Genomic DNA, 26,266 nt, shown 5'->3' with positions numbered 1-26,266 from the left:
TCTGCCCCTGTTCATTGGGGGAGATTTAGGATATGAACACACTACATTTCTGGCCCCGTTCATTGGGGGAGATTTAGGATATGAACACACTACATTTCTGGCCCCATTCATTAGGGGAGATTTAGGGTGGGAACGCACTACATTTTGGCCCCCTGTTAATCGCATCCGTCGGCATCCCGCTGAAAATGGGAAGCTGATGTATACAGTTATCAGGCGCAGCGGACCCCATTCAATTCTATGGCCAAAAGGAGTCCCCTAAGGGGAGATTTATCAAAACCTGTGTAGAGGAAAAGCTGTCCAGTTGCCCATAGCAACCAATCAGATCGCTTCTTTCATTTTTAAGAAGGCTGCTGCAAAATGGAAGAAGTGATCTGATTGGTTGCTATGGGCAACTGAGATTTAATAAATCTCCCCCCTAGTGACTCCTTTCGGGACATGTGCTCTATTTCAAAAGCAGCACTAGGGGCAGCAGAAGTGAATGGTGTGCGCTGCTTCCGTGAACAGTATACGTCGGCATCACGTTTTCGGGGGCCAGAACGTAGTGTGTTCCGACCCTAATCAAAACCTGAGGAAAAGTGGAGCAGTTGCTCATAGCAACCAATCAGATCGCTTCTTTAATTTTTAAATAGACCTCTGAAAAATTAAAGAAGCATTCTGATTGGTTGCCATGGGCAACTGCGCCACTTTCCCTCTGCACAGGTTTTGACAAAATCACCCAGTTTGTCGCTGTGAGGGTAGGAACACACTGGGGGAGATTTATTAAAACCTGAGTAGAGGAAGAGCGGTGCAGTTGCCCATAGCAACCAATCAGATCGCTTCTTTCATTTTCTATAAGCCTCTTTAAAAAAGAAAGAAGCAATCCGATTGGTTGCTATGGGCAACTGGACCAGTCTTTTGCTGCACAGGTTTCGATAAATCTCCCCCACTACATTTCTGCCCTCGTTCATTGACATCCCATCTAAAACATTGTTGCCCATAGCAACCAATCAGATGGCTTCTTTCATTTTTGAAGAGGCCTCAGAACTGGTCAACTTTTCCTTTGCACTGGTTTTGATGAATCTCCCCAAAAGTCACGCCCCCTCCCATAGACTTGCATGGCGTCACAGGGGGGAGGAGTCGTGACGTCACGATACTCCGGCCCCGTGGTCAGCACCCAGCAGTTTGTGAGTGGCAGTGCGGCGTGCAGCTCAAAGAGGTGGGTGCCGAATGCGAGATTGCGGGGGACCCCAGCGGCGGGACCCCCACGGTCAGACATCTTATCCCCTATCCTTTGGATAGGGGATAAGATGTCTTAGGGCCGGAGTACCCCTTTAAGCGCTAGGCTTGAATAGACCCCCCTACCCAAGGCCGTGTAACACATAGAGGTGCAGTTGCCCATAGCAACCTATCGGATTCCAGCTTTCATTTTTCAATAGGTCTCTGAGAAATGAAAGCTGGAATATGATCGGTTGCTACGGGCAACTGCTCCACTTTTCCTTTGCAGGCAGTGTTTTTCCCAACCAGTGCGCCTCCAGCTGTTGCAGAACCACAACTTCCAGCATGCAGGCTGTCCGGGCATGCTGGGAGTTGTAGTTGTGCAACAGCTGGAGGCGCACTGGTTTGGAAAACACTGGCAATTTTTGGAAAAATCTTTATTTCCTCCACTGAAAAATATTGAATTCAATAGGAAAGTTTTCTTTTCTGTACACAGTAACGTGGTTGACAAAATTTTTGCATACATCAAAATTAACCCCTTGGCGACCCATGATGGTTCTAATCCATCATGGTGCTGCTAAGGGTGTATGGAGTGTGCATCTGACTCGAGCACGCTCCAACCCTGGCGACCCCTCAGCTGATTTCACAGAGAAAATTAAAGGAGATATCCAGTGCTGAGGATAAGTTTCAGGGGATAAGTTTCAGATATCTGGGGCCCCCTGCAATCTTTTGTACGGGGCCCCGGCAGCCCGCGGGAACAGGGCGTGTTGACCACCGCACGAAGCGGCGGCTGACACCCCCCCTCAATACAACTCTATGGTGGAGCTGGAGCGCTGCCTTCAGCAATCTCCGGCTCTGCCATAGAGATGTATTGAGGGGGCGTGTCAGCCGCCGCTTCGTGCGGTGGTCAACACCCGCTATCTGGCCAGCGAGTCGGGGACCCGTACAGGAGATCACGGGGGGCCCCAGCGGTCGGACCTCCCACAATCTGAAACTTATCCCCTATCCTTAGGATAGGGGATATGTTTTTCAGCACTGGACTACCCCTTTAAATGCAGCTTAGGCTATGTGCACACTGGCATTGTGTTTATTTTTTTTTGTTTGTGTTTTTTTGTTTTGTTGTGACAAACAAACCCTGAATGGGTTGGAGCACAACAGACACCGCCGGGTCCCATCTTTAGTGGTACATTAAAGGGGCTACTCCGGTGGAAATTTTTTTTTTATTTTATTTTTTTTTAAATCAACTGGTGCAATCTTTACCCTTTCACTACTTTTAAGCAGCTGTATGCTACAGAGGAAATTCTTTTCTTTTTGACGTCACGGCCCGCCCCCTCAATACGAGTCTATGTGAGGGGGCGTGGCGGTCGTCATGCCCCTGCCATAGACTTATATTAAAGGGGCGGGCCATGATGTCACGAGGGGCAAAGCCATGACGTCACGCTGCTCCGTCCCCTGTATCGCCCGTCATTACGCACAGAGCGAACTCGCTCTGTGCAGTAATGACAGCGGGGTGCCGCAGCGGCGATCCTGGGGGTCCCCAGCAGCGGGGCTGCGGCGATCTGACATCTTATCCCCTATCCTTTGGATAGGGGATAAGATGTCTAGGGGCAGAGTACCCCTTTAAAGCTTTCATTTCTCCGAGACCTATTAAACTGGAGAGTTGGTCAGGTTTTTTTTTTTATTTTTTGGCGCAAATTCTGGTGCAGAAACAGTTTATGGCACAATGCACCAAATTCTGGCGCACAACCCAACAATACAGGTCGGGTTTACAATAGAAAATCAAGGCCATTTTGTTTAATGATCTTCCGTGGCAGAATCCCATTGAAGTCATTGGGGCTTCATATTTTGGTTCTGTGTTGTGAGCGCATAGAATTGATTCCGGAATTCTGTCCAGATTCCGCTCAAATTCAGCGAAACTGCAGAAAATCCAGTCAGGTGTGCGTACTTTTTGCAGAATTGCAGAGTTTCCACTGTGTGAACACGGCCGAAATTATTTGAAACACTTGGACAAAATGTAAGAAAAAGAAAAAACTGATTTGCGTAAAACACTTTAAAATGTTATAAAACATACACAAAAATACAAAAAGGGAAGCAAATAAAATAGCTTAAAACAAGAAACGCACATAAAGATGTTTTAAAAGAAAAAAAAAACTTAAAAATGTGAGGCTCCATTTCCAGTAGACGTCAGGATGGGACGCTGACATATACTGTAATGTACTGTACCTAGTGACTCCATTCAACTACTTCCCACTAGTATACACTAAGGGTATGTTCACATTCTCGCGGAGATTCCATCAGGCGGCTGCCGACGAAAATACTTCAGAGGTTGGACCGGGGGGGCACTGCGCCATCACCATTGACGGCTATGCAGTTTTAGCAGAATTCCGCGCAAAGAATGAACATGTTCTTTCTTCGCACAGAACAATTTCAGCGGCAGAATTGTCTGCAGCGTGAACGTACCCTAAGGGAGATTTATCAAAACCTGTGCAGAGGAAAAGTTGTCCAGTTGCCCATAGCAACCAATCAGATCGCTTCTTTCATTTTTTCAAAGGCCTTTCTAAAAATGAAAGCAGCGATCTGATTGGTTGCTATGGGCAACTGGTCAACTTTTCCTCTGCACAGGTTTTGATAAATCTCCCCCATAAGGCTATTAGGACTTGTATCAGACGGCATCACCGTTTTCTGGAACAGAGGGCAACGAATGCTTCCTAGTGACTCCATTGGGGCCCATTTGCGCTTTTTTTATTGGAGTGGACAACAATTGTAATTCCGGTGAAAATGGCACATATGGCCCAAACGAAGTCACTAGGTGACTCATATAGGGTCGGAACATACTATGTTCTGACCCCCGCTAATTGTATCTGTCGGTATCCCGAAAACGGGATTCCAGCGTATACTGTTAACGGGAGCAGCGCACCCCATCCACTTCTGCTGCTGAACGGAGTCACTACAATATTTTAGGCGGACTCATGACGGGGGCTGTTGCGCTTTTGAAATAGCGTACGCATCCCGAAAGGAGTCACTAGGTGACTCCTTTCAGCCATAGAATTGAACGGGGTTCGCTGCACCTTTGGGGGCCAAAGTATAGTGTGTTCCCACCCAGTCAACATCCAGTTTTCAGGAACAGAGGGCAATGGATGCTACCTAGTGACTCCATTTGGGCCCATATGCGCTATTTTCAGTGGAGTGGACAACAATTGTCTTATGGAAATAGCACATATGGCCCAAATGGAGATACTAGGGGACTCATTTAGGGCCACTGAAACAGATGCCATCTGCCTCAGTAGGACCCCAGTCTGACGTGGTGCAAAGCAGCATTATGGATTGGGCCATATGACGGAGCCCTTACTCTAGCAGAAGGTCCAGCTGAGTGTAATAAGGCATCAGGTGGGGCGGTGTTGGTGTGATGGGGGAGGGGTATAAAGCTCAGCTCCCTCCCCCCCTCTCCTCATGTGACTTGTCCTGTAGTCAGGATGGAGCTGTGGATCAGGTGGAGGTGTCTCTTAGTGGTTCTGCTCTATGGATCAGGCTTTAGCAGTGCCTTGGGTAGACACCGGCGCCAGTCCAACACTTGGAGAAGTAACCAGCCTGAATGGGGATCTCCTAGAAGACTTGGACAATCTGCCTCTGGATTAGGATCTTCTAGATCCAATCCCTGGGCTCAGTCAGTCTCTGGTTTTGGTTCTGCAAGAGCCCTTATGCCTGTGTACGGATGGGGCTCCAGGAGTCTTGGCGCAGACCATCAGTCCCGACAGCTTCCCCCACAATCCTCCTCCTCCCCTATCAGTGTGCAGTGTAATGAGGACAGCATGGTGGTGACTGTGAAGAGAGACTTCTATGGGAATGGTTTCCTAGTGAAGGCTTCAGACTTCCGCTTAGGATCTTGTAGTCCTGAGACTCAAAGTTCAGACACCGTGATGGTATTCGACAACGAAGTCCAGGCCTGCGGGAGCCGCTTACAGGTGAGAATGTGGTCAAAACTGTTCACAGAACCCTCCGGAGGTATCCTTAAAGGGGATAGCCAGGAAAAAACTTTTTATATCAACTGGCTCCAGAAAGTTAAACAGATTTGTAAATTACTTCTATGAAAAAATCTTAATCCTTTCAGTACTTATGAGCTTCTGAAGTTAAGGTTGTTCTTTTCTGTCTAATCTCTGACACCTGTCTCGGGGAAACGCCCAGTTTAGAAGCAAACCTCTTCTAAACTGGGCATTTCCCGAGACACGTGTCATCAGAGAGCACTTAGATAGAAAAGAACAACATTTACTTCAGAAGCTCATAAGTACTGAAAGGATTAAGATTTTTTTTAATAGAAGTAATTTACAAATCTGTTTAACTTTCTGGAGCCAGTTGATATAACATATTTTGCCTAGAATACCCCTTTAATCTTCAATGGGTGTTGGTTGCCTGAGGGTAGGAACACACTATGGGGAGTTGCCCATAGCAACCAATCAGATTGCTTCTTTTCTGAAAAGGCTTCTAAAAAAGAAGCAATCTGGTTGCTATGAGCAACTCAGCAACTTTTCCTCTAGACCGGTTCTGATAAATCTTCCCCTATGTTCTGGCCCCTGTTAATCGTATGTCTGCATCCTGACTACAATGGGATGCTGATGTATACTGTTAAAGGGGTGTTCCAGTGGAAAACTTTTTTTTATATATATATTTTTTTTTATATATATATATGTGTATAATTTTTTTTTTTTTTTTACTGGTACCAGAAAGTTAAACAGACTTGTAAATTACTTTTATTAAAAAAAATCTTAATTTTCCAGCTGCTGTATACTAGTTATTTTGTCTATGAATTTATTTTGTCTGACCACCGTGTTCTCTGCTGACACCTGTGGCCAGAGCAGGAGAAGTTCGCTGTGGTGATTTTCTCCTGCTATGGACAGAGGTGTAAGCAGAGAGCACTGTGGTCAGACAGAAGAGATTAAAGAAATTACCTTTTTCTGTATTATACAGCAGCTAAGTACTGGAAGGATTATGATTTTTAAAAAGTAATTTAAAAATCTGTAACTTTCTGGCACCCGTTGATTTAAAAATCTTTTTCCACCGGAGTTCCCCTTTAATGGGAGCAGCGCACCCCATTCACTTCTGCTGCCGAACAGTCACCAGCATACATGCCCTGAAACGAGTGACTAGGTGACTACTTTTTGGCCATAGAATTGAATAGGGTCTGCTACAGTATACGTCAGCATCCAGTGTTTTTTTTTTTTTTTTTGCAGGATCCTGAAGGATACAATTAAAGGGGTACTCTGGTGGAAAACGTGTGTGTGTGTGTGTGTGTGTGTGTGTGTGTGTGTGTGTGTGTGTGTGTGTGTGTGTGTGTGTGTGTGTGTGTGTGTGTGTGTGTGTGTGTGTGTGTGTGTGTGTAATTTTTTTTTAATCAACTGGTGCCAGAAAGTTAAAGATTTGTAAATTACTTTTTATTAAAAAAATCTTAATCCTTCCAGTACTTATTAGCTGCTGAATACTAAAGAGGGAATTCTATTTTTTTTTTTTTTTGGAACACAGTGCTCTTTGCTGACTGTCAGTTTTAGGAACTGTCCAGAGTAGAAGAAAATCCACATAGCAAACAAATACTGCTCTGGACAGTTCCTAAAATGGACAGATGTCAGCAGAGAGCACTGTGTTCCAAAAAAGAGAAGAATTTCCTCTGCAATTTTCAGCAGCCAATAAGTACTGGAAGGATTTAGATTTTTTTTTTTTTTTTTATAGTAGTACTTTACAAATCTAACTTTCTGGCACGAGTTGAATAAAAAAAAAAATAAAAATAAAAAAAAAGAATTCCACCGGAGTACCCCTTAACTGGGGCCAAAATGTAGTTTTCCCATCCTTATTGGTTCAGTAACTGGAACTGTCAGCTAAGCCGCTTCCGGTTGTTGCAAAACTACAACTCCCCCTGCATGCCCAAACAGCCGTTGGCTGTCTGGGCATGCGGGGAAGTTGCAGTTTTGCTGTAGGCACTCTGGTTGAGAAACACTGGACTAGTGTACAGGATCTGTGACTTACGTGGACCTGCACAGAATTACCTATAGCTACTGCTCTCCTATAGATGGTCTACTGGTTAGCATCTCTTCGGCACTCCTATTATAAATGTTGGCCAAAGACACTGTTACAGATCTTGCATTGGGGTCCAGGAATATCTTCCGACCTAGTTGGTGTCCACCTCGTTGACTTAATCTTTCCCTGACTCTTCATCCAGATGACCCCGGACTTCATGATCTACCAAACAATGTTGAACTACAATCCAGTTTTGAGCAACTCCGTCATCATAAGGTCCAGTCCAGCTATGGTTCCAGTCTTGTGCTATTACCCCCGGTGAGTCTAAGCTGGTCTGTCTTGAGTTGGGTCCTGTCTAGTTGACGCCCTACTCTACTTTACCATTGTTCTCCTTTTACTATATAACATCAGGTCTACAGTGATGACTGGCCCTTATCCCCATTGAGGTAAACTATCTTCACTCTATTAGGGTCTTATCATTTTTATTTTTTTTCCTCTCCATAGCCATGGTAACGTAAGCAGCAAAGCAATACGACCAACATGGGCTCCATTCAGTACCACGGTCTCTACAGAAGAGAGGCTGGCCTTCTCCATGTACCTGATGACTGGTAAGAGGGTTGAAGATTGGATGTGGTTGACACTTCTGTTTGAGTAACTTTGACACTATATTTAACTTAGATGACTGGAGTGCTCGCCGATCATCCTCCATCTTCCAACTTGGGGACGTCATGAACATAGAGGCCTCGGTTGTAGCAGAGAATCACGTTCCAATGATCTTGTTTGTTGACAGCTGTGTGGCCACCACCACGTCAAGACCCAACTCCAGCCCTAGATACGAGATCATAGCAGACAATGGGTATGTTTGTGTGGTGACCCACGGTGTATGGCGGGACCACAGGGTGTAGGTGGATGGGGCAAGATGGTATTAACCCCCCCCCCGGGCAAGGTGATATTATCCTGTAAGGTTCGTGACGCCAGAGTGGTTTTTGGGTACCAGAACCACACGAACGGTAGCTCTGCTATTCCAGTGGCTAGTAGTGAGAGAGTGCACAACCAGTTATGGTTTAACGGAGGCTTTACGGAGTTAAGACAGATGGAATTATCTTCACAACTCGGCCAGATTCCCAGAGAGGTGGCCAGGAACCCGGAATGACCTTGCAGCTTGCTGGGACCAATTAGACTTGTTATAGACCTCAGATAATTATCTTGAGGCTTGACTTTAGACTTGACGATGGGTAGTGACAGCAGACATAGACTTGACTTACTGGAATGACTGTAGCTTTGTGGCCTTCCAGATTCTGGTCACTAGCACTGAGATGTCTGGTGTTTGCTGGTCTCAGTAAAGACTGATGGTACAAGAGTGAGAATTGTAATGGCCGCCCTCTTATATAGTGGGGGCTGGACTAAAGCTCATTGGTCAAGCTGCGGATCATAGGTTAAGCTGATGGACCTGTGGCGTTTCACGTTACCCAGAGATCATCGGATATCTCACAGGTCCTTTTGGACTGACTATATAATCCTATGACAACAAATGACACTTACAATAACCGCAGGGGAGACACTGCAAGAGTCCCCAGGTCACTGAGGGACTCAACCTGACAGGGCCTAAGTGTAGTGCAGGACCATGTCCTGAACTGGGCCATTACATTTGCGACTTGGGTTTGGTACTCTACTAATATCTACTCCTGGTTTAGGTGTCTGGTGGATGGGACTCAAGAAGATTCCTCTTCAGCATTCAGGTCTCCAAGGATTCAACCAAATAAGATCCAGTTCATGGTTGATGCCTTCCGGTTTATTGCTACGGATGCATCTACGGTAAGGAACAACTTCCTTCTGAGGACTATAGCAAATAGTCATGGACAAGATAGTCTTGTGTGTTATGAACAATTAAAGGGGTACCCCGGTTTAAAACTTTTTTTTTTTTTTTTTTTTTTTTTTTAAATCAACTAGTGCCAGAAAGTTTTACAGGTTTGTAAATTCTATTTAAAAATCCTAATCCTTACAGTACTTATCAGCTGCTGTATACTAGAGGAAGTAATACTTTTGTCTGACCAGAGTGCTCTCTTCTGACACTTGTCCAGAGTAGGAGGAGGTTCCTCATAGCAAACCTCTACTGCTCTGGACAGTTCCTGACATGCAGAGAGCACTGGTCAGACTAGAAAATAAACTTCCTCTGTGTATACAGCAGCTAAGTACTGGAAGGATTAAGTTTTTTTTTTTTTTTTTTTTTTTTTTTTTTAAATAGAAGCAATTTAAAAATCTAACTTCCTGGCACCAGTTTATTTAAAGGGGGTACTACAGTGGAATTTTTTTTAAAACAGTAAATGATATATATACCTTAACCAGACAATATGACATTCTTCTAGATCTACATTACTTGTACTCTAAAAACCATGGAACTTCGCCAACCTCCTGACCAAATGAACAAGGCCTGTTCCTACGTAAAGACTTCTAGAAGGTAAGAACTATTAACTCCTCTGCTGCATTACATGCTGCTACTAAATTAGAAGCCAGTGATGGTCTTGAGGGTTTGTAGCCTATACAGTGACCCCCCCCCCCCCCCCCCCCGACCTACGATGGCCCCGACATACGCTAATTTCAACATGCGATGGCCTCTCAGAGGCAGCATCAACATACGATGCTTTTGTATGTTGGGGCCATCGCATAAACAGCTGCCACTGGATAGCCGTTTACGGTGCCCCGTGTGGTCCACTGACTATCACTTACCTGTCCTCGGGGCTCCGGCGCGTCCTCTTCGGGATCCCCTGCATGGTCGGCGCTCTCCATCGTCGTCATCACGTCGCTGCGCACGCCGTCCCGTTATCCAATAGGAGCGGCATGCGTAGCAACATGATGGAGAGCGCGGATGCCGGGGAATCAGAGGCCTTGCCGGAGCGTCGGGGACACCCCGGGGACGCGGCGACAGCGATGGACGGTGACATCTAGGGCAATGGTGACGAGCGGTGACGGTCCGGAGCGACGGGGACAGGTGAGTACAACTTTGTCTAACAGTGGTCTACAACCTGCGGACCTCCAGTTGTTGCAAAACTACAACACCCAGCATGCCCGGACAGCCAACGGCTGTCCGGGCATGCTGGGTGTTGTAGTTTTGCAACATCTGGAGGTCCGCAGGTTGTAGACCACTGTCCTATACTTTGTACGGATCCCTCAACATGCGATGGTCCGTTTGGAACGGATTACCATCGTATGTTGAGGGACTACTGTAGTAGGTACTGATAAGTAGATGAGCAAACTTACAGTAAATTTGATTCGTCACGAACTTCTCGGCTCGGCAGTTGATGACTTTTCCTGCATAAATTAGTTCAGCTTTTCGGTGGGCTGGAAAAGGTGGATATAGTCCTAGGAAAGAGTCTCCTAGGACTGTATCCACCTTTTCCAGCCCACCGGAGCACCTGAAAGCTGAACTAATTTATGCAGGAAAAGTCGTCAACTGCCGAGCCGAGAAGTTCGTGGCGAATCGAATTTACTGTCAGTTCGCTCATCTCTAAGTGTCTGAGTTACTTGATGGCTTGGGTTGTAGTATCCTACTTGCTGGACTTGGCATGTTTGCGACTCTAACGTGCTAGTTGAGCAACTTTCTTGGTGGTGCGACTTAATTTGGGGGTCCACTGTGCTTGGTGGAATCTGAAACACTTTAAAGGGTTACTCCGCTCTCCAGTGTCCAGAACATTGAGTTCCGAACACTGTGCGGGCTTTCGTGTTCACACCCACCCCCTCTTGATGTCACGGCCTGCCCCCCTCAATGAGTCTATAGGAAGGGGGCGCAACAGCCACCACACCCCCCTCCCATAGACTTGCATTGAGGGGGTGGGACATGTTACATGACAGGGGTGTGATGTCACAAGGGGGCGGGCGTGAACACCGAAGCCTGCACACAGCATATGGAACTCAACATTCCGGACGCTGGGTAGCGGAGTAACCCTTTAATGCTAGTAATGACTTTACACGGTGCTCTTTGGACAGACTCCAACTTAAGTGAAGGTGACAGTAACTCGAGGACACCTGACTGGATGGTAACTTGTGGCCCAAGACTTGAGGCTGTATAACAGGAAAAGGTGCAAACCCCTTAAAGGGGTACTCCACTGGAATATAATTTTTTTTTTTTAATCAACTGGTGCCAGAAAGTTAAACAGATTTGTAAATTACTCCTATTTAAAAATCTTAATCCTTCCAGTACTTATCAGCTGCTGTATGCTGAAGTGCTTTTCTTTTTGAATTTCCTTTTGTCTGACCACAATGCTCTGCTGACACCTGTCAATTTTAGGAACTGTCCAGAGCAGGATAGGTTTGCTATGGGGATTTGCTCCTACTCTGACACCTCTGTCCAGAGAGCACTGTGGTCACAGAAAGGAAATTCAAAACGAAAAGAACTTCCTCTGGAGCATACAGCAGCTAAGTACTGGAAGGATTAAGATGTTTAAATAGAAGTAATTTACAAATGTGTTAACTTTCTGACATGTTGATTTAAAAAAATAAAAAAATAACATAAAAAAATATAAAACATCCAGTGGCGTGCTCCTTTTTTAATAGCTAATAGTCATTTGATCTATATATTTATATTTTTATATTTATATTATTTCTTTATTTATTTTTTTTATATATTTTATCTGGTTTCTCTTAGCTGGTCTCCTGTTGAGGGCTCCAATGACATCTGCCGCTGCTGTGACTCCGCAAACTGTGCTGTACCTCTTGGTCAGACTAGAAGATGGGGTCCAGTCTATGGGGGAAGCAGACATATTGGAAAGAGAGAAGTAGGTAAGTACAAGAGTTGTTCAAACAGGCTTCATGCTCTAACCTAGGGGCATTCAAACTAGAGATGAGCGAACTTACAGTAAATTCGATTCGTCACGAACTTCTCGGCTCGGCAGTTGATGACTTTATCCTGCATAAATGAGTTCAGCTTTCCGGTGCTCCCGTGGGCTGGAAAAGGTGGATACAGTCCTAGGAAAGAGTCTCCAGCCCACGGGAGCACCTGAAAGTTGAACTAATTTACGCAGGAAAAGTCATCAACTGCCGAGCCGAGAAGTTCGTGACAAATCGAATTTACTGTAAGTTCGCTCATCTCTAATTCTAACTAGTCTGTCTACAGTGGTCCCTCCAACATACGATGGTAATTGATTCCAGGGAGACCATCGTTTGAAACCATCATATGTTGAGGGGTTTGGCACAATAATTCTCATGTTGGCGGCCTGTTGGTTTGCCACTCCTCTGCTGTCATTACGTCGCCCCCTATTGGACGACTGAGCAACAACATGATGACAGCAGCACAGGGCGGCAGAGTAGCGGTGAACTGATGGGCCGGAGCAGTGGGTACATGTAAGTATATGAGTGGGGCACATGGGACAGTCAGTGCTGCCGGATAGCCATTTTGGCGATGGCCCAGACACACAGTATGTTGATGCTGCCTTCAACATACAATGGCCACAGAGGCCATCATATCATGAAACAATTGTATGTTGGGACCACTGTAGTGCCGTGCCTTCTCATCCAGGGGTAACTGAGGACTCTACAGGAGTGATGACTGTAGACCTCATGACACTCTGTGGACACTTCAGAACTGCTCATACCAGGAGTTTATGATGTCCATTTCCCACCAGGACTACATGACTCATTTAAGAAATGAGGTTGGGTCCACTGTCCGGAGCTTGTGTACATCGGGGGTCCATGGCATTGAGCTTTTAACTGCCCTTCAATGGAACTCCTGTCCTCCATTGGCTTGCTTTCTGGGGACTGATGGCCACAACCCAACATGTCTATTCCCTGCTGTTAACACAATAATAACAATGCCTTAAGTCAAGTAGTGTAAGCAGGGCTCAAGTCCTGCAGGAACTCATGGGAATAGAGTTCCTGCACTTTTTTCCACAGCGGGAATGCAGTTCACATTAGCAGCCCTTAAAGGGTTACTCCGCCCCCTAGACATGTTATCCCCTATCCCCTGCTGGGGACCCCCTTGATCTCGGCTGCGGCACAACAGACATCCGGTGCATGGAGTAAACTTTGCTCCATGCCGGATGACTGGTGATGCAGGGCAGAGGCTTGTGACGTATGTCACAGTAATGCCCCCTCAATGCAAGTCTATGGGAGGGGGCGTGACGTCAGTCCTTCTGGATAGGGTATAAGATGTCTAGTACCCCCTTTAAGTGGAAACCTAGGGTGAGTTCCCACACTTTTTTTCCCAGGACTTGACCCCTGACTGTAAGTATGTAGAATCGTCTCCACTAAACCTTCTCTCCTAGGCCTTCATCCAGAGGAGCATGCCATGACGATACTTGGCCCTCTATTGGTCATCGGTGCAGAGAACCACCATGTGGAATCCATTGCAGAACGTGTCCAGGCTTCTAGGGTTCCTGAAGAGTCCCAACCCCTGGAGCTGTGGATGTGGGTGATGGTCAGTTCGGTCAGTGCGGTGGTCGTAGCTGTTGGCCTTGTTGTGATTGGTCGATATGTTATGAAGAGTCTGTCGCCCCCATGAAGCTCTGTGAAATAAAGAAACTTTACCAAACCACATCTGTCTACTTAATGCTATTTCACTAGGTCAGACAAGTTCTCACTATGTATAGGGGCAGCATTAATTGTTGTAGGGTGAAGGTTACTGTACCGGGAGCTGTTGTGGTCAGAACGAGAGCGATGGGATAAGTAACCTCTGGCTTTCTGTTCTCAAGTACAAGACCCAATGGGGAGATTACTTTCACTTTCTAGAGGCCTTGGTAAAAATGAATGAAGCGATCTGGTTGCTATGGACAGACTTTATTCTCCACAATGATTCTACAGCACTAGATCTTGTGCTGGAGAAACAGGAAGCTCTGTCTCTGTAGAGAACTGGTGCATGGTTAAAGGGATACTCAGGTGGAAACTTTAGTTCTATTTAATTTTTTTTTTTAACTGAGCTGGTGCCAGAAAGTTAGATTTGTAAATTACTAATATTTAAAAAACAAAAAAAATCTTAATCCTTCCAGTACTTATTAGCAGCTGTATGCTACAGAGGAAATTCATGACTTTTTGAATGGTCTTGTCCACAGTGCTCTCTGCTGACACCTCTGTCAGTGTCAGGAAGTGTCCAGATCAACATAGGTTTGCTATGAGGACTTTCTCCTGCTATGAACAGTTCATGATATGGGCACCAAGTGTCAGCAGAGAGCCCTGTGGATAAGACAAAAATTCGAAAATTTCCTCTGTAGCATAAAGTACTGGAAGGAAACATTTTATTAATTTTTATTTATTTTTAATGGAAGTCTACAAATCTTTAAATCAACTGGTGCCAGAAAGTTTTCCCACCTGAGTACCCCCTTTAAAGGGGTAGTCAGGGATTTTTTATTTTATTTGACTATGCTACAGGGGCTGTAAAGTTAGTGTAGTTCATAATAGTGTGTGTGTGTGTGTACACAATTCTGTGATTATCACCCCAATAGTTATTTTTACCAGCATACAAAATGGCTCTCAGATTTTTCCCAGCTTGCAATGTGGCTGAGTCTTGACATCACTAGTCAGCTGATGACAGGGAGACTGTGTGCTTCAATGGGTGGAGAGATCGCCTGGTGGGAGAGAGATCAATCTGCAACTAATGCAACAGCTGTAGGCACCCTGATTGAAAACCACAGGTCTTTTGAATGGATACAGCTCATTTATGTTTCAATAGGTGGGGTGGCTGATGTGTGGGAGGGAGGAAAATGGAATTGTGGGATTTGTAGTAAAAAAAAAAGTCAAACAGGAAATAAAAGTTCACAAAAAAGCTAGCCACAGTGTTTTAGTAATCTCATGACATAGCCATTTAGCCCCAAGACAAGCACAGATCCTTTCTGAGCATGTCCATTACAGTCTGCCCGGTACATACTAAAATCACCTTAAGGTGGACCTAACTTAAAGGGGTACTCCGCTGCTTAGCATTTGGAGCAAACAGTTCTGAAAGCTGTAGCTGGTGCTGGAAGCTTGTGATGTCATAGCCCATGACTCCATCCCACCCCCCTCAATGCAAGTCTATGGGAGGGGGCGTGACTCCGTCACACCCCCTCCCATAGACTTGCATTGAGGGGGGGGGGGGGGGCTATGGCGTTACGAGCCCCATTTCTCTCGAGTAAGCACATACCTCATATGTCTATATAAAGTGTTCGGCGGGCTCAGAAGCAAAGGAGCAACAAAGGGATATTGGAGAGAACATTTTTCTGAAAGGGTTTTTGGGGGGGCATGTCACCTTTAGGAAGCCCCTATGGTGCCAAAACAGCAAAAAAAAAAAAAAACACATGGCATACCATTTTGGAAACTAGACCACTTGAGGAACGTAACAAGGAATTAAGTGAGCCTTAATACTCCACAGGGGTTTCATGACTTTTGCAAATGTAAAAAAAAAAATGTTTTTTACCTAAAATGTTTGTTTTCCCAAAAATGTTACATTTTTAAAAAGGGTAATAGCAGAAAATATCCCCCAAAATTTGAAGCCCAATTTCTCCCGATTCAGAAAACACCCCATATGGGGGGGGGGGGGGGGTGAAAAGTGCTCTGCTGGCGCACTACAGGTCTCAGGAGAGGAGTCACATTTGGCTTTTTTTGAAGCAAATTTTGCTCTGGGGGCATGCCGCATTTAGGAAGCCCCTATGGTGCCAGGACAGCAAAAAAAAAAACCACATGGCATCACATTTTGGAATCTAGACCCCTCCGGGTTACAGTGAGTACTTACACCTCACAGGTTTTTTGAACAGTGGGCCGTAAAAGTGAAAAATTAGATATTTTTTATTTGCACTATATTGATAGTGTTACCCCCAAATGTTTCATCTTTACATTGGGTAATAGGGCAAAAGGCCCCCAAAATTTGTCGAGCAATTTTGTCTGAGAAAAAAAAATACCCCCATATGTGTATGTAAATTGCTCTGTGGACGCACTACAATGCTCAGAATAGGAGTGAACATTTTGTTAAAATTGAAGTCGGGGGTTATGTGCATTTATAAAGCCCCCAAAAGCAAAAATAAACCCACATGTGACACCATTTTAGAAACTACAACCCTCAATGAACATAAGGGGTACAATGGGAAATAACACCTCACAGTTTTTTTGAAAAATGGGCCATAAATTGGAAAATTTGATTTTTTTTTTTTACACAAATGCTGTGGTTACCCAATTTTTAACAATTTCACAAGGGGTAATATGAGGAATTGGGTTACAAATTTTGGAGGGCTTTTTCCCCTGACTATGAAAATACATCCACATATGGGGTAACATGCTGGGCGGGCGCACAACAAGGCTCAGAAGTCATAGAGGTCACTTTGTATTTGTGGCCTATGGCATATCAGTAGCTGACGGTTACATACATTCCAAGGAAAATACAAAAATGAAACACCCACATGTGACACCATTACAGAAAGTACCCACCCTGGGGAATGGGTATAGGGGTAAAGAGGACATTTTGAACGCACAGGTGTTTCCTAAATTTATTTTCCAGGAATGGATGAAGGGTAGCTTTTGAAAATTGCAATTTTCAACCTATGCTCTGCTTCATCTTTCTGGGAACAACTAACATGTGACTCCGAATTGTCGCCTGGAAATACGACAGAGCTCAGCGAGAACTCTTCGCATTTGAGGCGGATGTTTGTTACGGACCTAACAGTTACATACATTCAGAGGAAAATACAAGAAAGGAACACCCACATGTGTTACATAGTTACATAGTTAGTATGGTTGAAAAAAGACATACGTCCATTAAGTCCAACCAGGGAATTGAAGTGTAGGGTGTAAGGGGATAAGGGAAAGGGATGTAGTTTTATAATTCTGCATAAGCATTAATGTTCATTTGTTCCAGGAATGTATCTAACCCTGTTTTAAAGCTGTTAATTGTTCCTGCTGTGACCAGTTCCTGAGGTAGACCGTTCCATAAATTCACAGTACTCACGGTAAAGAAGGCGTGTCGCCCCTTTAGACTAAACCTTTTCTTCTCCAGACGGAGGGAGTGCCCCCTCGTCCTTTGGGGGGGGGGGGGATTAACCTGGAACAGTTTTTCTCCATATTTTTTGTATGGGCCATTTATATACTTATATACGTTTATCATATCCCCCCTTAAACGTCTCTTCTCAAGACTAAACAATTGTAACTCCTTTAATCGCTCCTCATAGCTAAGATGTTCCATGCCCCATATTAGTTTAGTCGCGCGTCTCTGCACCCTTTCCAGCTCCACAGTGTCCCTTTTATGAACAGGCGACCAAAACTGAACAGCATATTCCAGGTGAGGCCGTACCAATGCTTTATAAAGGGGGAGTATTATGTCCCTGTCCCTTGAGTCCATGCCTCTCTTTATATCCTGCTGGCTTTGGAAGCAGCAGCCTGACATTGTGCTATTCTGTAGTCTGTGATCTACAAGTACACCCAGATCCTTCTCTACCAGTGACTCTGCCAGTTTAATCCCCCCAAGACATACGATGCATGCAGCATACTAGTACAGTATAAAAGAGTTGTACATGGCAACCTGTACCATGTAGACCGTAACCTTTTTCTACCATACACGTGTTTTCCGCATGGCATTATATGGTTTGAGGACTTGATCAGAAAGATCAACTCCCCCCATATACCGATTGTAGTCCAGAATACAATCGGGCTTGAGGACCGGTCCCGCGGTACCTCGCACTCTTGTCCTTATACCGGAACCAACAACAGGTTCTCATGGGAAAAGGCACGGGACTCATCCCGGGGGATGGGGCGGAAGGCCTCTTTGATTCTTCCGGACTGTCCCACAAGCGACCGTGGATCTGGCGGCGAGGGATGTGAAGAGAGGAATACTAGTATAAAAGTTATCCATGTAAAGGTGGTAACCTTTATCTAGCAATGGGTGCAAAAGGCCCCAAACGATTTTCCCGCTAACATCCAGAGTGGGGGGGACATTCTGGGGGTTCAAAACGGGAATCTCGTCCCTCATATACTATAAACTTGCAAGTGTACCCAGAGGTACTCTCGCAAAGTTTATACATCTTCACGCCATACCGCGCTCGCTTGGTCGGGATGTATTGCCGGAAGCTGAGTCTCCCCTTGAAGCTCATGAACGACTCATCAATAGCGACCTCCCGCCCCGGGACGTAGGCCTCCCAAAATCTGGCCCCGAAGTGATTGATAACCGGCCTGATTTTATACAGGCGGTCATACGCGGGATCAGTTCGGGGGGGGGGGGACATGCCGCATTATCAGCATAATGCAAACATCTCCGAATGGCCTCGAACCGGGAACGTGTCATAGCCATACTGTAGAGGGGTGTCTGGTAAAAGATGTCCCCACTCCAATATTGCCTGACACTGGGTTTTTTAACTAGACCCATATGCAGCACGAGGCCCCAAAAGGTCCTCATTTCGGCTGCATCGACTGGAGTCCAGCCGCCGGGTCTAGCTAAAAGTGAGCCCGGGTTAGCGGGGACGAACTGTTGGGCGTACAGATTCGTCTGTGTAACCATCAAATTAACAAAGTCGTCACTGAAAAAATTACCGAAAAAGTCCTTTTCAGTGAACCCGACGATGTTAATTTTGATTTCGAGTCACCAACAAACTCAGGAATCACGGGCTCGTGGTCCGCTGGCTCAGCCCAGTCAAGTTCTCCGGTAAGAGGTACCAGTGACCTTGGCAGGGGGGCTTCACTAGTATGAGCGCCAGGGGGACTTATACTAGCATGGGGCACAGGGTCAAGGGCAGAGGAGGTTTGCGGCGCTGCACGGCGACGAGTTCGCCGCCTTGGTGGCTCATCATCAGAACTAGATGATGAGGAGGACGATGAAATAAGGAAGGTGGGGTCTTCATCGTCCTCTGAGCCGCTCTCAGTGTCGGAGGCAATTATGGCATATGCCTCCTCCGCCGAAAACGGGCCATTTCCCTACTCTAATGGGGATACGGGTGTGTGTGTGTGTGTGGGAGGGGGAAAACTTTATTGGTGTGTGTGGTGTGGTGCGAGACTACCTCCCTAACCCGCCCTAACCTAACCTAACTAAACTAACCCGCCCTAACAGAAAAAAAAATAAAATAAAACGGGGACTTTAAAAAAAAAAAAAAAAAAAAAAAAAAAAAAGGGGACTTCTAGCGCAAAAAAGCCCTGCGCCAAAAAAAAGCGTTTATCTAATCAGTGGTGTGCGCACTGATTAGCGCTTGTGGCGGCAGGGGGCGCAGAAGTCAGAGGGGGGTCGGGCCACTCAGCCCAGAACAGTGGCTGGTGGCTTGTTCACAGACCCCCACACAAAAAAAAATAACGAAAAATAAAATAAAAAAATGCACCCACCTGAACCCAAAAAAAAGGCTGTGTTCTACTTTGTGTTGTACCTCTTAAGACATCTTATCCCTCTATCCAAAGGATAGAGGATAAGATGTCTGACTGTGGGGGTCCTGCCGCTGGGGACCCCCGCAATCATGAATCCGGCACCCACCTCTTTGATCTGCATGCTGCGCTGCCACCTCATAAAATGCTGGGTAGCGACAATGGGGCCAGAGTATTGTGATATCACGACTCCGCCCCCGTGTGACATCACCCTCCGCCCCCGTTATGCAAGTCTATGGGAGGGGGCTTGATGGCCATCACGCCCCCTCCCATAGACTTGCATAGCGGGGCGTGATGGCAACACAGGGACATACCTGGAGTTTCAAGAGGTTGTTTTTATTTAACAAAAACACCAAAATATAATAAGCATATAAATAACATTCCATATAAATAACAATACAATAAATAACAGCATAAACAGTATATAACCCAACATTCAGGGTTAACATACCCTCCCGACCAATGTACCCAACTTTCCCCATTCTGGAAGGGGACCTGAGGGCAGCTTCTCTTCCATACCCGGTCTCCTACTTTGCCCTTGGTCAATCAGCACCTAACCCCAGGGCACCACCTTCAGAGACCACCGGTCCCTTCCCCCAGGGACCCCTATGATTAGCTGGCAACCGACCCAGCTCCCCCCCGGCCCCTCATGGCCAGGACCTCCACCATCCTTCCAGCATGCCTCCAAATCCCCTTCCAGCTCACGCCACAGCGGCCGGAGGTGACCCCTTTCACCCTGCCGCTCCACCATAACGCCACTGCTTTCTCCCCCTCCTCTCTAATGGCCAGATTCCACAAGTCCATCCCCATGTCATTGAGATGCACTCCATCCCCGCCAATGAAATCCAGCGTCGGCCCCTCCAAAGCAACGTGTCGTACCACAAAACCCCCGTTCCTGGCCACGAACTTCCCGACACCTTTGTTAACCCGGGCCTTGGCGCGCCCACCTCCACTTGGCCCGCGCCACCATGTCCGACCAGACAATTAACAGGCCCGGGAACGAAGACCACAGCCGCAGCAGGTCCAATTTAATGTCTCGCAGCAACACCCGGGAAGAGCGAAGTGCCATGTCATTCCCCCCAGCGTGGATCACCAAGACATCCGGAGGGCGATCCACTGCAACATAGGACTGAATAAAAGGGAGGAGTTCATACCTTAGAAGTCCCCCGCGCCCCAACCAACGCACTTGCGCAACCGCCCGATCAAAACCCAGCTGGCGCCCATCCGGCCGCACCAAGGCCCTCTCACCACCCCTACGCAAGTAAGAATGCCCCGCTATCCACACAAGGCAGGGGCCCGCATATGTAAGAAAAAATCAACCAAAAATCAACACATACACCCCACCGCGACATGAACACACCCCACCGCAAACACCCCCACCCATCCCCATGCAAACAACCTACAAAAGATGAGGATGAACATACAACAGGAAGTGCTGCGACTCCTCCCGATCCACCGGATAACATCCGGCGCCAACCCCCAGCGGGATGCCTCCGTAGCAGCCCCTATACGAAATTAATGCAAACAAAACTCCCCAGGTGCGAGGCCCAACACGGCCAAACACTTGCGGAAAACCTGCACAAACTGAAACTTAGACAAAAAGGACCCATCCTCATGTATTAACAACGGCCCAGCCCCGTCCTGCCGCCGTGCCATAAAGTCCCGAAAACAAGACACTGGACACACATCCGAGCCATGCAGCCCCGCCAAGCACACCGTCACTCCCCTCCCCAACTGATCCGTCTTGGATCTCCGCACCACACATTCCAACACGGACCCAACCAAAGACACATCCACCACCGACAACCACCACTCCCCCCCCCCGCCCGCGCGAGCCCTGCTAGGGGACACCAGCTCGGAAATGCGGAATGCTCTGAAAAAAGCCAACGCAAAAGCCAAACGAAAAAGAGCTAACTCATAAACCGACGAACAAACCCCTTCAAGAACCCCTCCCAAGCCAGACAACACAGGGAGAGATACGGGTCACCGTGAATCCCTCCCCGCCACCCCCCTTCTATAGCCCCGAGCAGCCTGCCGCACCAGGAAGGACTTCGTCCAATCCTGCAAACCGCTCAACTTGAACCAGAAGGCCAAAGCTGCTAAACGCCTACCCAGACCCGATGCGGACACCAGCGAACCAAACATCCTGCCCACAAAATAAAGCATGAGCACCTCCCATTCCGCAGGGTCGGCCGGCGCTCCCACCTCAGCCACCACAGACTCCCACTCCGTCCAGCATCTGCTATATCCTGCCCACGTAGCCTCCGTCACTGACCGGCGAAGTAACTCGAATGTCACAGTCAGACCCCGCTCCAAAGCCACTCCGGGCAAGCCAAGCCGTCCGCCTCCGCACCCAGTGCCAACTCCCGAAAACGGTCCCACTGAAACCGAGAAAGAGAGTCAGCGATGTCATTTTGTACACCCGGCACATGCTTAACTACAAAATGCGCATTGAGGTCCAAACCACGGAGCACCAATATGCGCAACAAGCGCACCACTGGTGGTGACCCCGCCGTCTACGAATTCACCGCCTGCACGACCCCCAAGTTGTCACATCTAAAACAAACCCTGCGATTCCGCAATTGATCTCCCTAAACGACGACTGCCACCACGATTGGGAACAGCTCCAGAAGGGCCAAGTTCCTAACCAACCCCGCCGCCCGCCAGGCGACTGGCCAGCTCCCCGCACACCATTGGTCCTGAAGATAGGCACCAAACCCCGCACTCCCCGCCGCGTCAGTAAAAAGTTCCAAGTCCCAGTTGGACACCACGGTCTCCAACATCATGGACCGCCCATTATAGCGTGCCAGGAAATCTCGCCAGATCTCCAAGTCCACCCGCACTTCCGCCGACAGGCGCACAAAATGGTGTGGCCGCCGAACCCCTGCCTTGCACTAGCCAAGTGCCTGCACAACACCCGCCCCATGGGCATGATGCGACAGGCAAAGTTCAAGCAGCCCAAGAGGGATTGGACCTCACGCAGCTGTACTTTGCGCGCCCACAAAGCTGCACCTACCGCCGCCCGCAGCTCCTCCAGCTTATCCTCAGGTAACCTACACTCCATTGCGACTGAGTCCACCACTATACCCAAAAACTTGAGCGCCGTGGTCGGGCCTTCTGTTTTATCCAGCGCCAAAGGCACCCCAAAACGCGCCGCCACAGACTCCATAGTCTGGAGCAGCACCCTGCATAATGCCGACCCAGGAACAGGAAATCGTCCAGGTAATGTAGTACCGACGACACCTGCGTCTCGCCCTTCACCACCCACTCCAAAAACGTACCAAAAGATTCGAAAAACGAACATGAAATCGAACACCCCATGGGCAAACACATATCAACAAAGAAACTGCCCTCCCAAACGCATCCCAACAAGTGAAAACTATCGGGGTGCACAGGCAACAGGCAAAAAGCTGACTCAATGTCAGTTTTCGCCATCAGCGTCCCCCGACCCAAGTGCTTAACCCAAGAAATCGCTGCATCGAAGGATGTATACGACACGGCGCACAGAGCCGGATCAATCCCGTCATTAACTGACGCCCCCTCCGGATGCGAGAGGTGGTGGATCAGCCTAAACTTATTAGGCTCCTTCTTAGGAACCAAGCCCAACGGGGAGAGGCGCAAACCCGGCAACGGCACGTCCCCAAAGGGGCCCGCCATTCGGTCCAAAGCCACCTCCTTGAGCAACTTGGATCGCACCACCTCAGGGTGCGCTAAAGCCGACCCCAAATTGCGCCCACCCCCACCCGACCCCCGCAGCACGCACGGGATCTGAAATCCATACTCAAAACCGACCGCCAGTAACTCCGCAGCCCTCCTATCTGGGTATTGCGCGAGGTACGGCAGCATCTCTGCCAACCTCACCGGCGTCGCCCCTCTTCTGCTCAGCCTCCCTACCCCCTACCCTTGCCTCGCTTGAAGCAGCGAGACAAACTTTGCCCTCCCCCACAACCGGAGCACTCGTGCATAAACTTGCACTCACTCCCGAATTTGCACTGGCCCTCGTTAAACTGCCAGCAGCAGCCCTTGCCGAAACCCGACTGTCGCCCCCCGCCCGAACTACTCTCCCATCCCGAAAGGACTGCTGGCCACCCCCACCCCGCGGGCCGGACATAAGTCTCATCCACAAGCTAATGTCTTTATGGTCCCACTGAATAGCCGGGCGGACCGCCTTCCGCTGACGAAACTGTTCGTCATACCTCAACCTCAACCAGGCGCTACCCCCGCACACCGTGTACGCCTCCCCAATCGAGTCCAAGTAGAAAAAAAAGAGCCGAGCAATTAGACGGCTCCTTCGTGCCCACCACGCTGGGCAAGATCGCGAAGGCCTGCAGCCAGTTCGAGAAAGTCCGCGGTATCAGCCGATACCGGCAACACTCTTTCTCCTCCTTCTTGGACTCATCCGGTTTCACCCGGTCCAAATTACAATTTTCCAGTGGAAGTAAGGAGAAAATCTCCACATACTCCCCTTTCCATATACGCTCCCGCACCTCCGCTCTCAGATGGGCCCCCAGAGGCCCCTCAAAGCAGACATAAACCTCCCCTTTCGCTGCATCTGCCAAACACACCCCATCCACCAACTTATCAGCCTCCACCTCAGCAGCGGCAGGTGCCACCGCCCCAGCAGCGGCCGGGGACAGCTGCCCAACAATCACCACCTCCGTTCCCCCAGCAGGGGCCGCTGCCCCCCTCCACCCCACTGCGCCCTAGCAGCAAGCTTTGCACGTCACACAATAAAGCATAAAATCCCCCTTTCCCAACCCCCCTGGACTCTGCTACACACCCACCTGACCTCACTGGGGCAGCGCTACCAGCGGTCGTCACTCCATGCGCTCCAAGATGTCCGCTCACCGCCAGCACTTCTTGTCGCACCTCCGCGGGGCCCCGGGGCCGACCTCCCCGGGCCGCAGCCTCACCGGAACCAGCAGATGTGGCCATCGAGGACCTGGCAGGGGACCCCCGGCGCGGGACTACCGGCACCAACCCAGCAGACGCCTCAGGGGCAGGGGACACGCCCCTGTCTTCTGAAAGTTCACCCTCTTCCCCTTCCGATGATGAAGGGGCCGGACTCCCATCTGTCCTCCCCTGTCTGGGCACTCTCGATGTACTGTGGCCCCCCGACCCCCTGGGGCCACGTCAACCACGGCGGCAGCAGCAGAGAGGTCCCGCTGTCTGCCTGGCGCAGCACTCCTCACACGGCCCTGCGACTTGGCATGGTCGCTCCCCTCTGTCTCCTCTGTAGTCCCCCACAGACAGGTCCAGGGCCCCCAGCTCGGCCCCTGACTCGCAGGCCCTGGGGCGACCCCCCGGCCGTTCATTAGCAGCCTCCCCAACAGCCCGGCGTGAAGGCCCCACCCCCCACCGGTCCGCGCCAGCGCCGGAGATCGCATCATGCGCATCACGGCGGGACCGGGCAGAGGACGAGGCGTCAACTCTCCCCTTCGCCGAAGCAGTGTGCCGGCTCTGTCGAGATGTCCCCCCGGCCACACCACTCCCCACCGACACAACCGCACTGGGAGCCGGAGGGGTCCCGGTCGGCGGAGTCCCGACGCCGCCGCGGACGTGGGACCTCATCCGTACTAAGTCTGGACGGTGCAAGAGAGCGGCGCGTGCTCGCCCGCTGCGGGCCAGGACCCGGCCCAGGAACAGCTGCCGAGGACGACCCCGGGCCAGAGCCCGAAGCGACCCCCAACAGCTGCTCCTCAAGCCAGCACGGGCCGAGCAGCAAGGGCGCAGCCCTCACCCTCCACAGTAAGTCGTCCAGCTCAGCCATCTAGGTACCTCTCCACATGCTGTCTTCACGGAACTGACCACTTCTTCCTACTTCCTGCTAACTTGCCTGCACTAACTAGGCTCCTCCCCTTAAGCTCCCCTTAACCCTGCCCACTCTCTATTCTGTCACCTTAACCCCTAACTCACCGCTGCCTACACCCCCTGTCATGCACCCCCTCCTCTCCCATGCTGTACCCTCCGGGGGCTCTCTTTCCAGCCATTCTGCAAGTGTACAGTGGAAAGTCAAGCACGGGCGGAGAAAGTAATTGGACCTTGTCAGAGTCCTAGCTGAACTGGAGAATCTTCCATCTCATATCAAGTTGTGGTGTCTGGGGTGTTGTAATAGTGAATGAAGGGTCTGATAGGATTTACCCTTAGTTGTCGTAAACCGCACCAAATTGGTGATTTGCACAGGGGTGGATGATTTTACAGCGGTTCTGACATAAACCCAAAAAAATAAATGCCCACAAGTGACCCCAATATAGAAACTAAACCCCTCACGGAACGTAACAAGGGGTATAGTGAGCCTTAACACCCCCCCAGGTGTTTGAAACATTTTCATTAAAGTTGTATGGGAAAATGAAAAAAATAAATATATATTTTCACTAAAAGGCTGGTGTTACCCTAAATTTTTTATTTTCACAAGGGAAAATAGGAAAAATTTGTGTAAAGTGCTCTGTGGGCGAACTGCAATGCTCAGAAGAGAAGGAGCGCCATTGGGCTTTTGAAGAGAAAATGTGTCCAGAATTGAAGGCCACGTGTGTTTACAATGCACCCATAGTGCCAGAACAATGGACCCCCCCACATGTGACCCCATTTTTGAAACTTCATTCCTCATGTAATGTAATAAGGGGTACAGGGAGCATTTACGCCCCACAGGTGTCTGGCAGATTTTTGGAACAGTGGTCAGTGAAAATGAAAAATTTTAATTTGCACAGCCCACTGTTCCAAAGGTCTGTCAGACACCTGTGGGGTGTAAATGCTCACTGCACCCCTTATTAAATTCTGTGAG

At 48.6% G+C, this 26,266-nt stretch overlaps 1 protein-coding gene across 2 annotated transcripts; it reads left to right on the top strand.

The window, feature by feature from the left end:
- Positions 1–4,667: 4,667 nt before the first annotated feature.
- LOC130367565 (zona pellucida sperm-binding protein 3-like) lies at positions 4,668–13,717 on the top strand. 2 transcript variants are annotated; one of them, XM_056570038.1, is made up of 8 exons: positions 4,668–5,156; positions 7,400–7,515; positions 7,702–7,805; positions 7,876–8,053; positions 8,892–9,012; positions 9,564–9,655; positions 11,840–11,973; positions 13,455–13,717. In XM_056570038.1, exons 1-8 carry the CDS (start codon positions 4,668–4,670, stop codon positions 13,688–13,690), a joined length of 1,470 nt encoding a protein of 489 aa, XP_056426013.1. In that variant the 3' UTR covers positions 13,691–13,717. The 2 variants fall into 2 exon arrangements, with proteins under 2 accessions (XP_056426013.1, XP_056426014.1); XM_056570039.1 differs by having other exon boundaries at positions 11,840–11,969; positions 13,455–13,622.
- Positions 13,718–26,266: the final 12,549 nt, after the last annotated feature.

This window comes from Hyla sarda, chromosome 4, assembly GCF_029499605.1.
Source record: "Hyla sarda isolate aHylSar1 chromosome 4, aHylSar1.hap1, whole genome shotgun sequence".
Classification (NCBI taxonomy): Eukaryota; Metazoa; Chordata; class Amphibia; order Anura; family Hylidae; genus Hyla; species Hyla sarda.
This window is presented reverse-complemented; position numbering and strand designations above follow the sequence as displayed.

What these genes read in the sequence shown, in the direction of transcription:
- LOC130367565 (XM_056570038.1), top strand. Translation starts at nt 4,668, where the DNA reads ATGGAGCTGTGGATCAGGTGGAGGTGTCTCTTAGTGGTTCTGCTCTAT. An exon ending in GTCTTGTGCTATTACCCCCG is followed by an intron (nt 7,516 to 7,701) that starts GTGAGTCTAAGC and finishes TCCTCTCCATAG; the next exon opens with CCATGGTAACGTAAGCAGCA. An exon ending in TATTGGAAAGAGAGAAGTAG is followed by an intron (nt 11,974 to 13,454) that starts GTAAGTACAAGA and finishes CTTCTCTCCTAG; the next exon opens with GCCTTCATCCAGAGGAGCAT.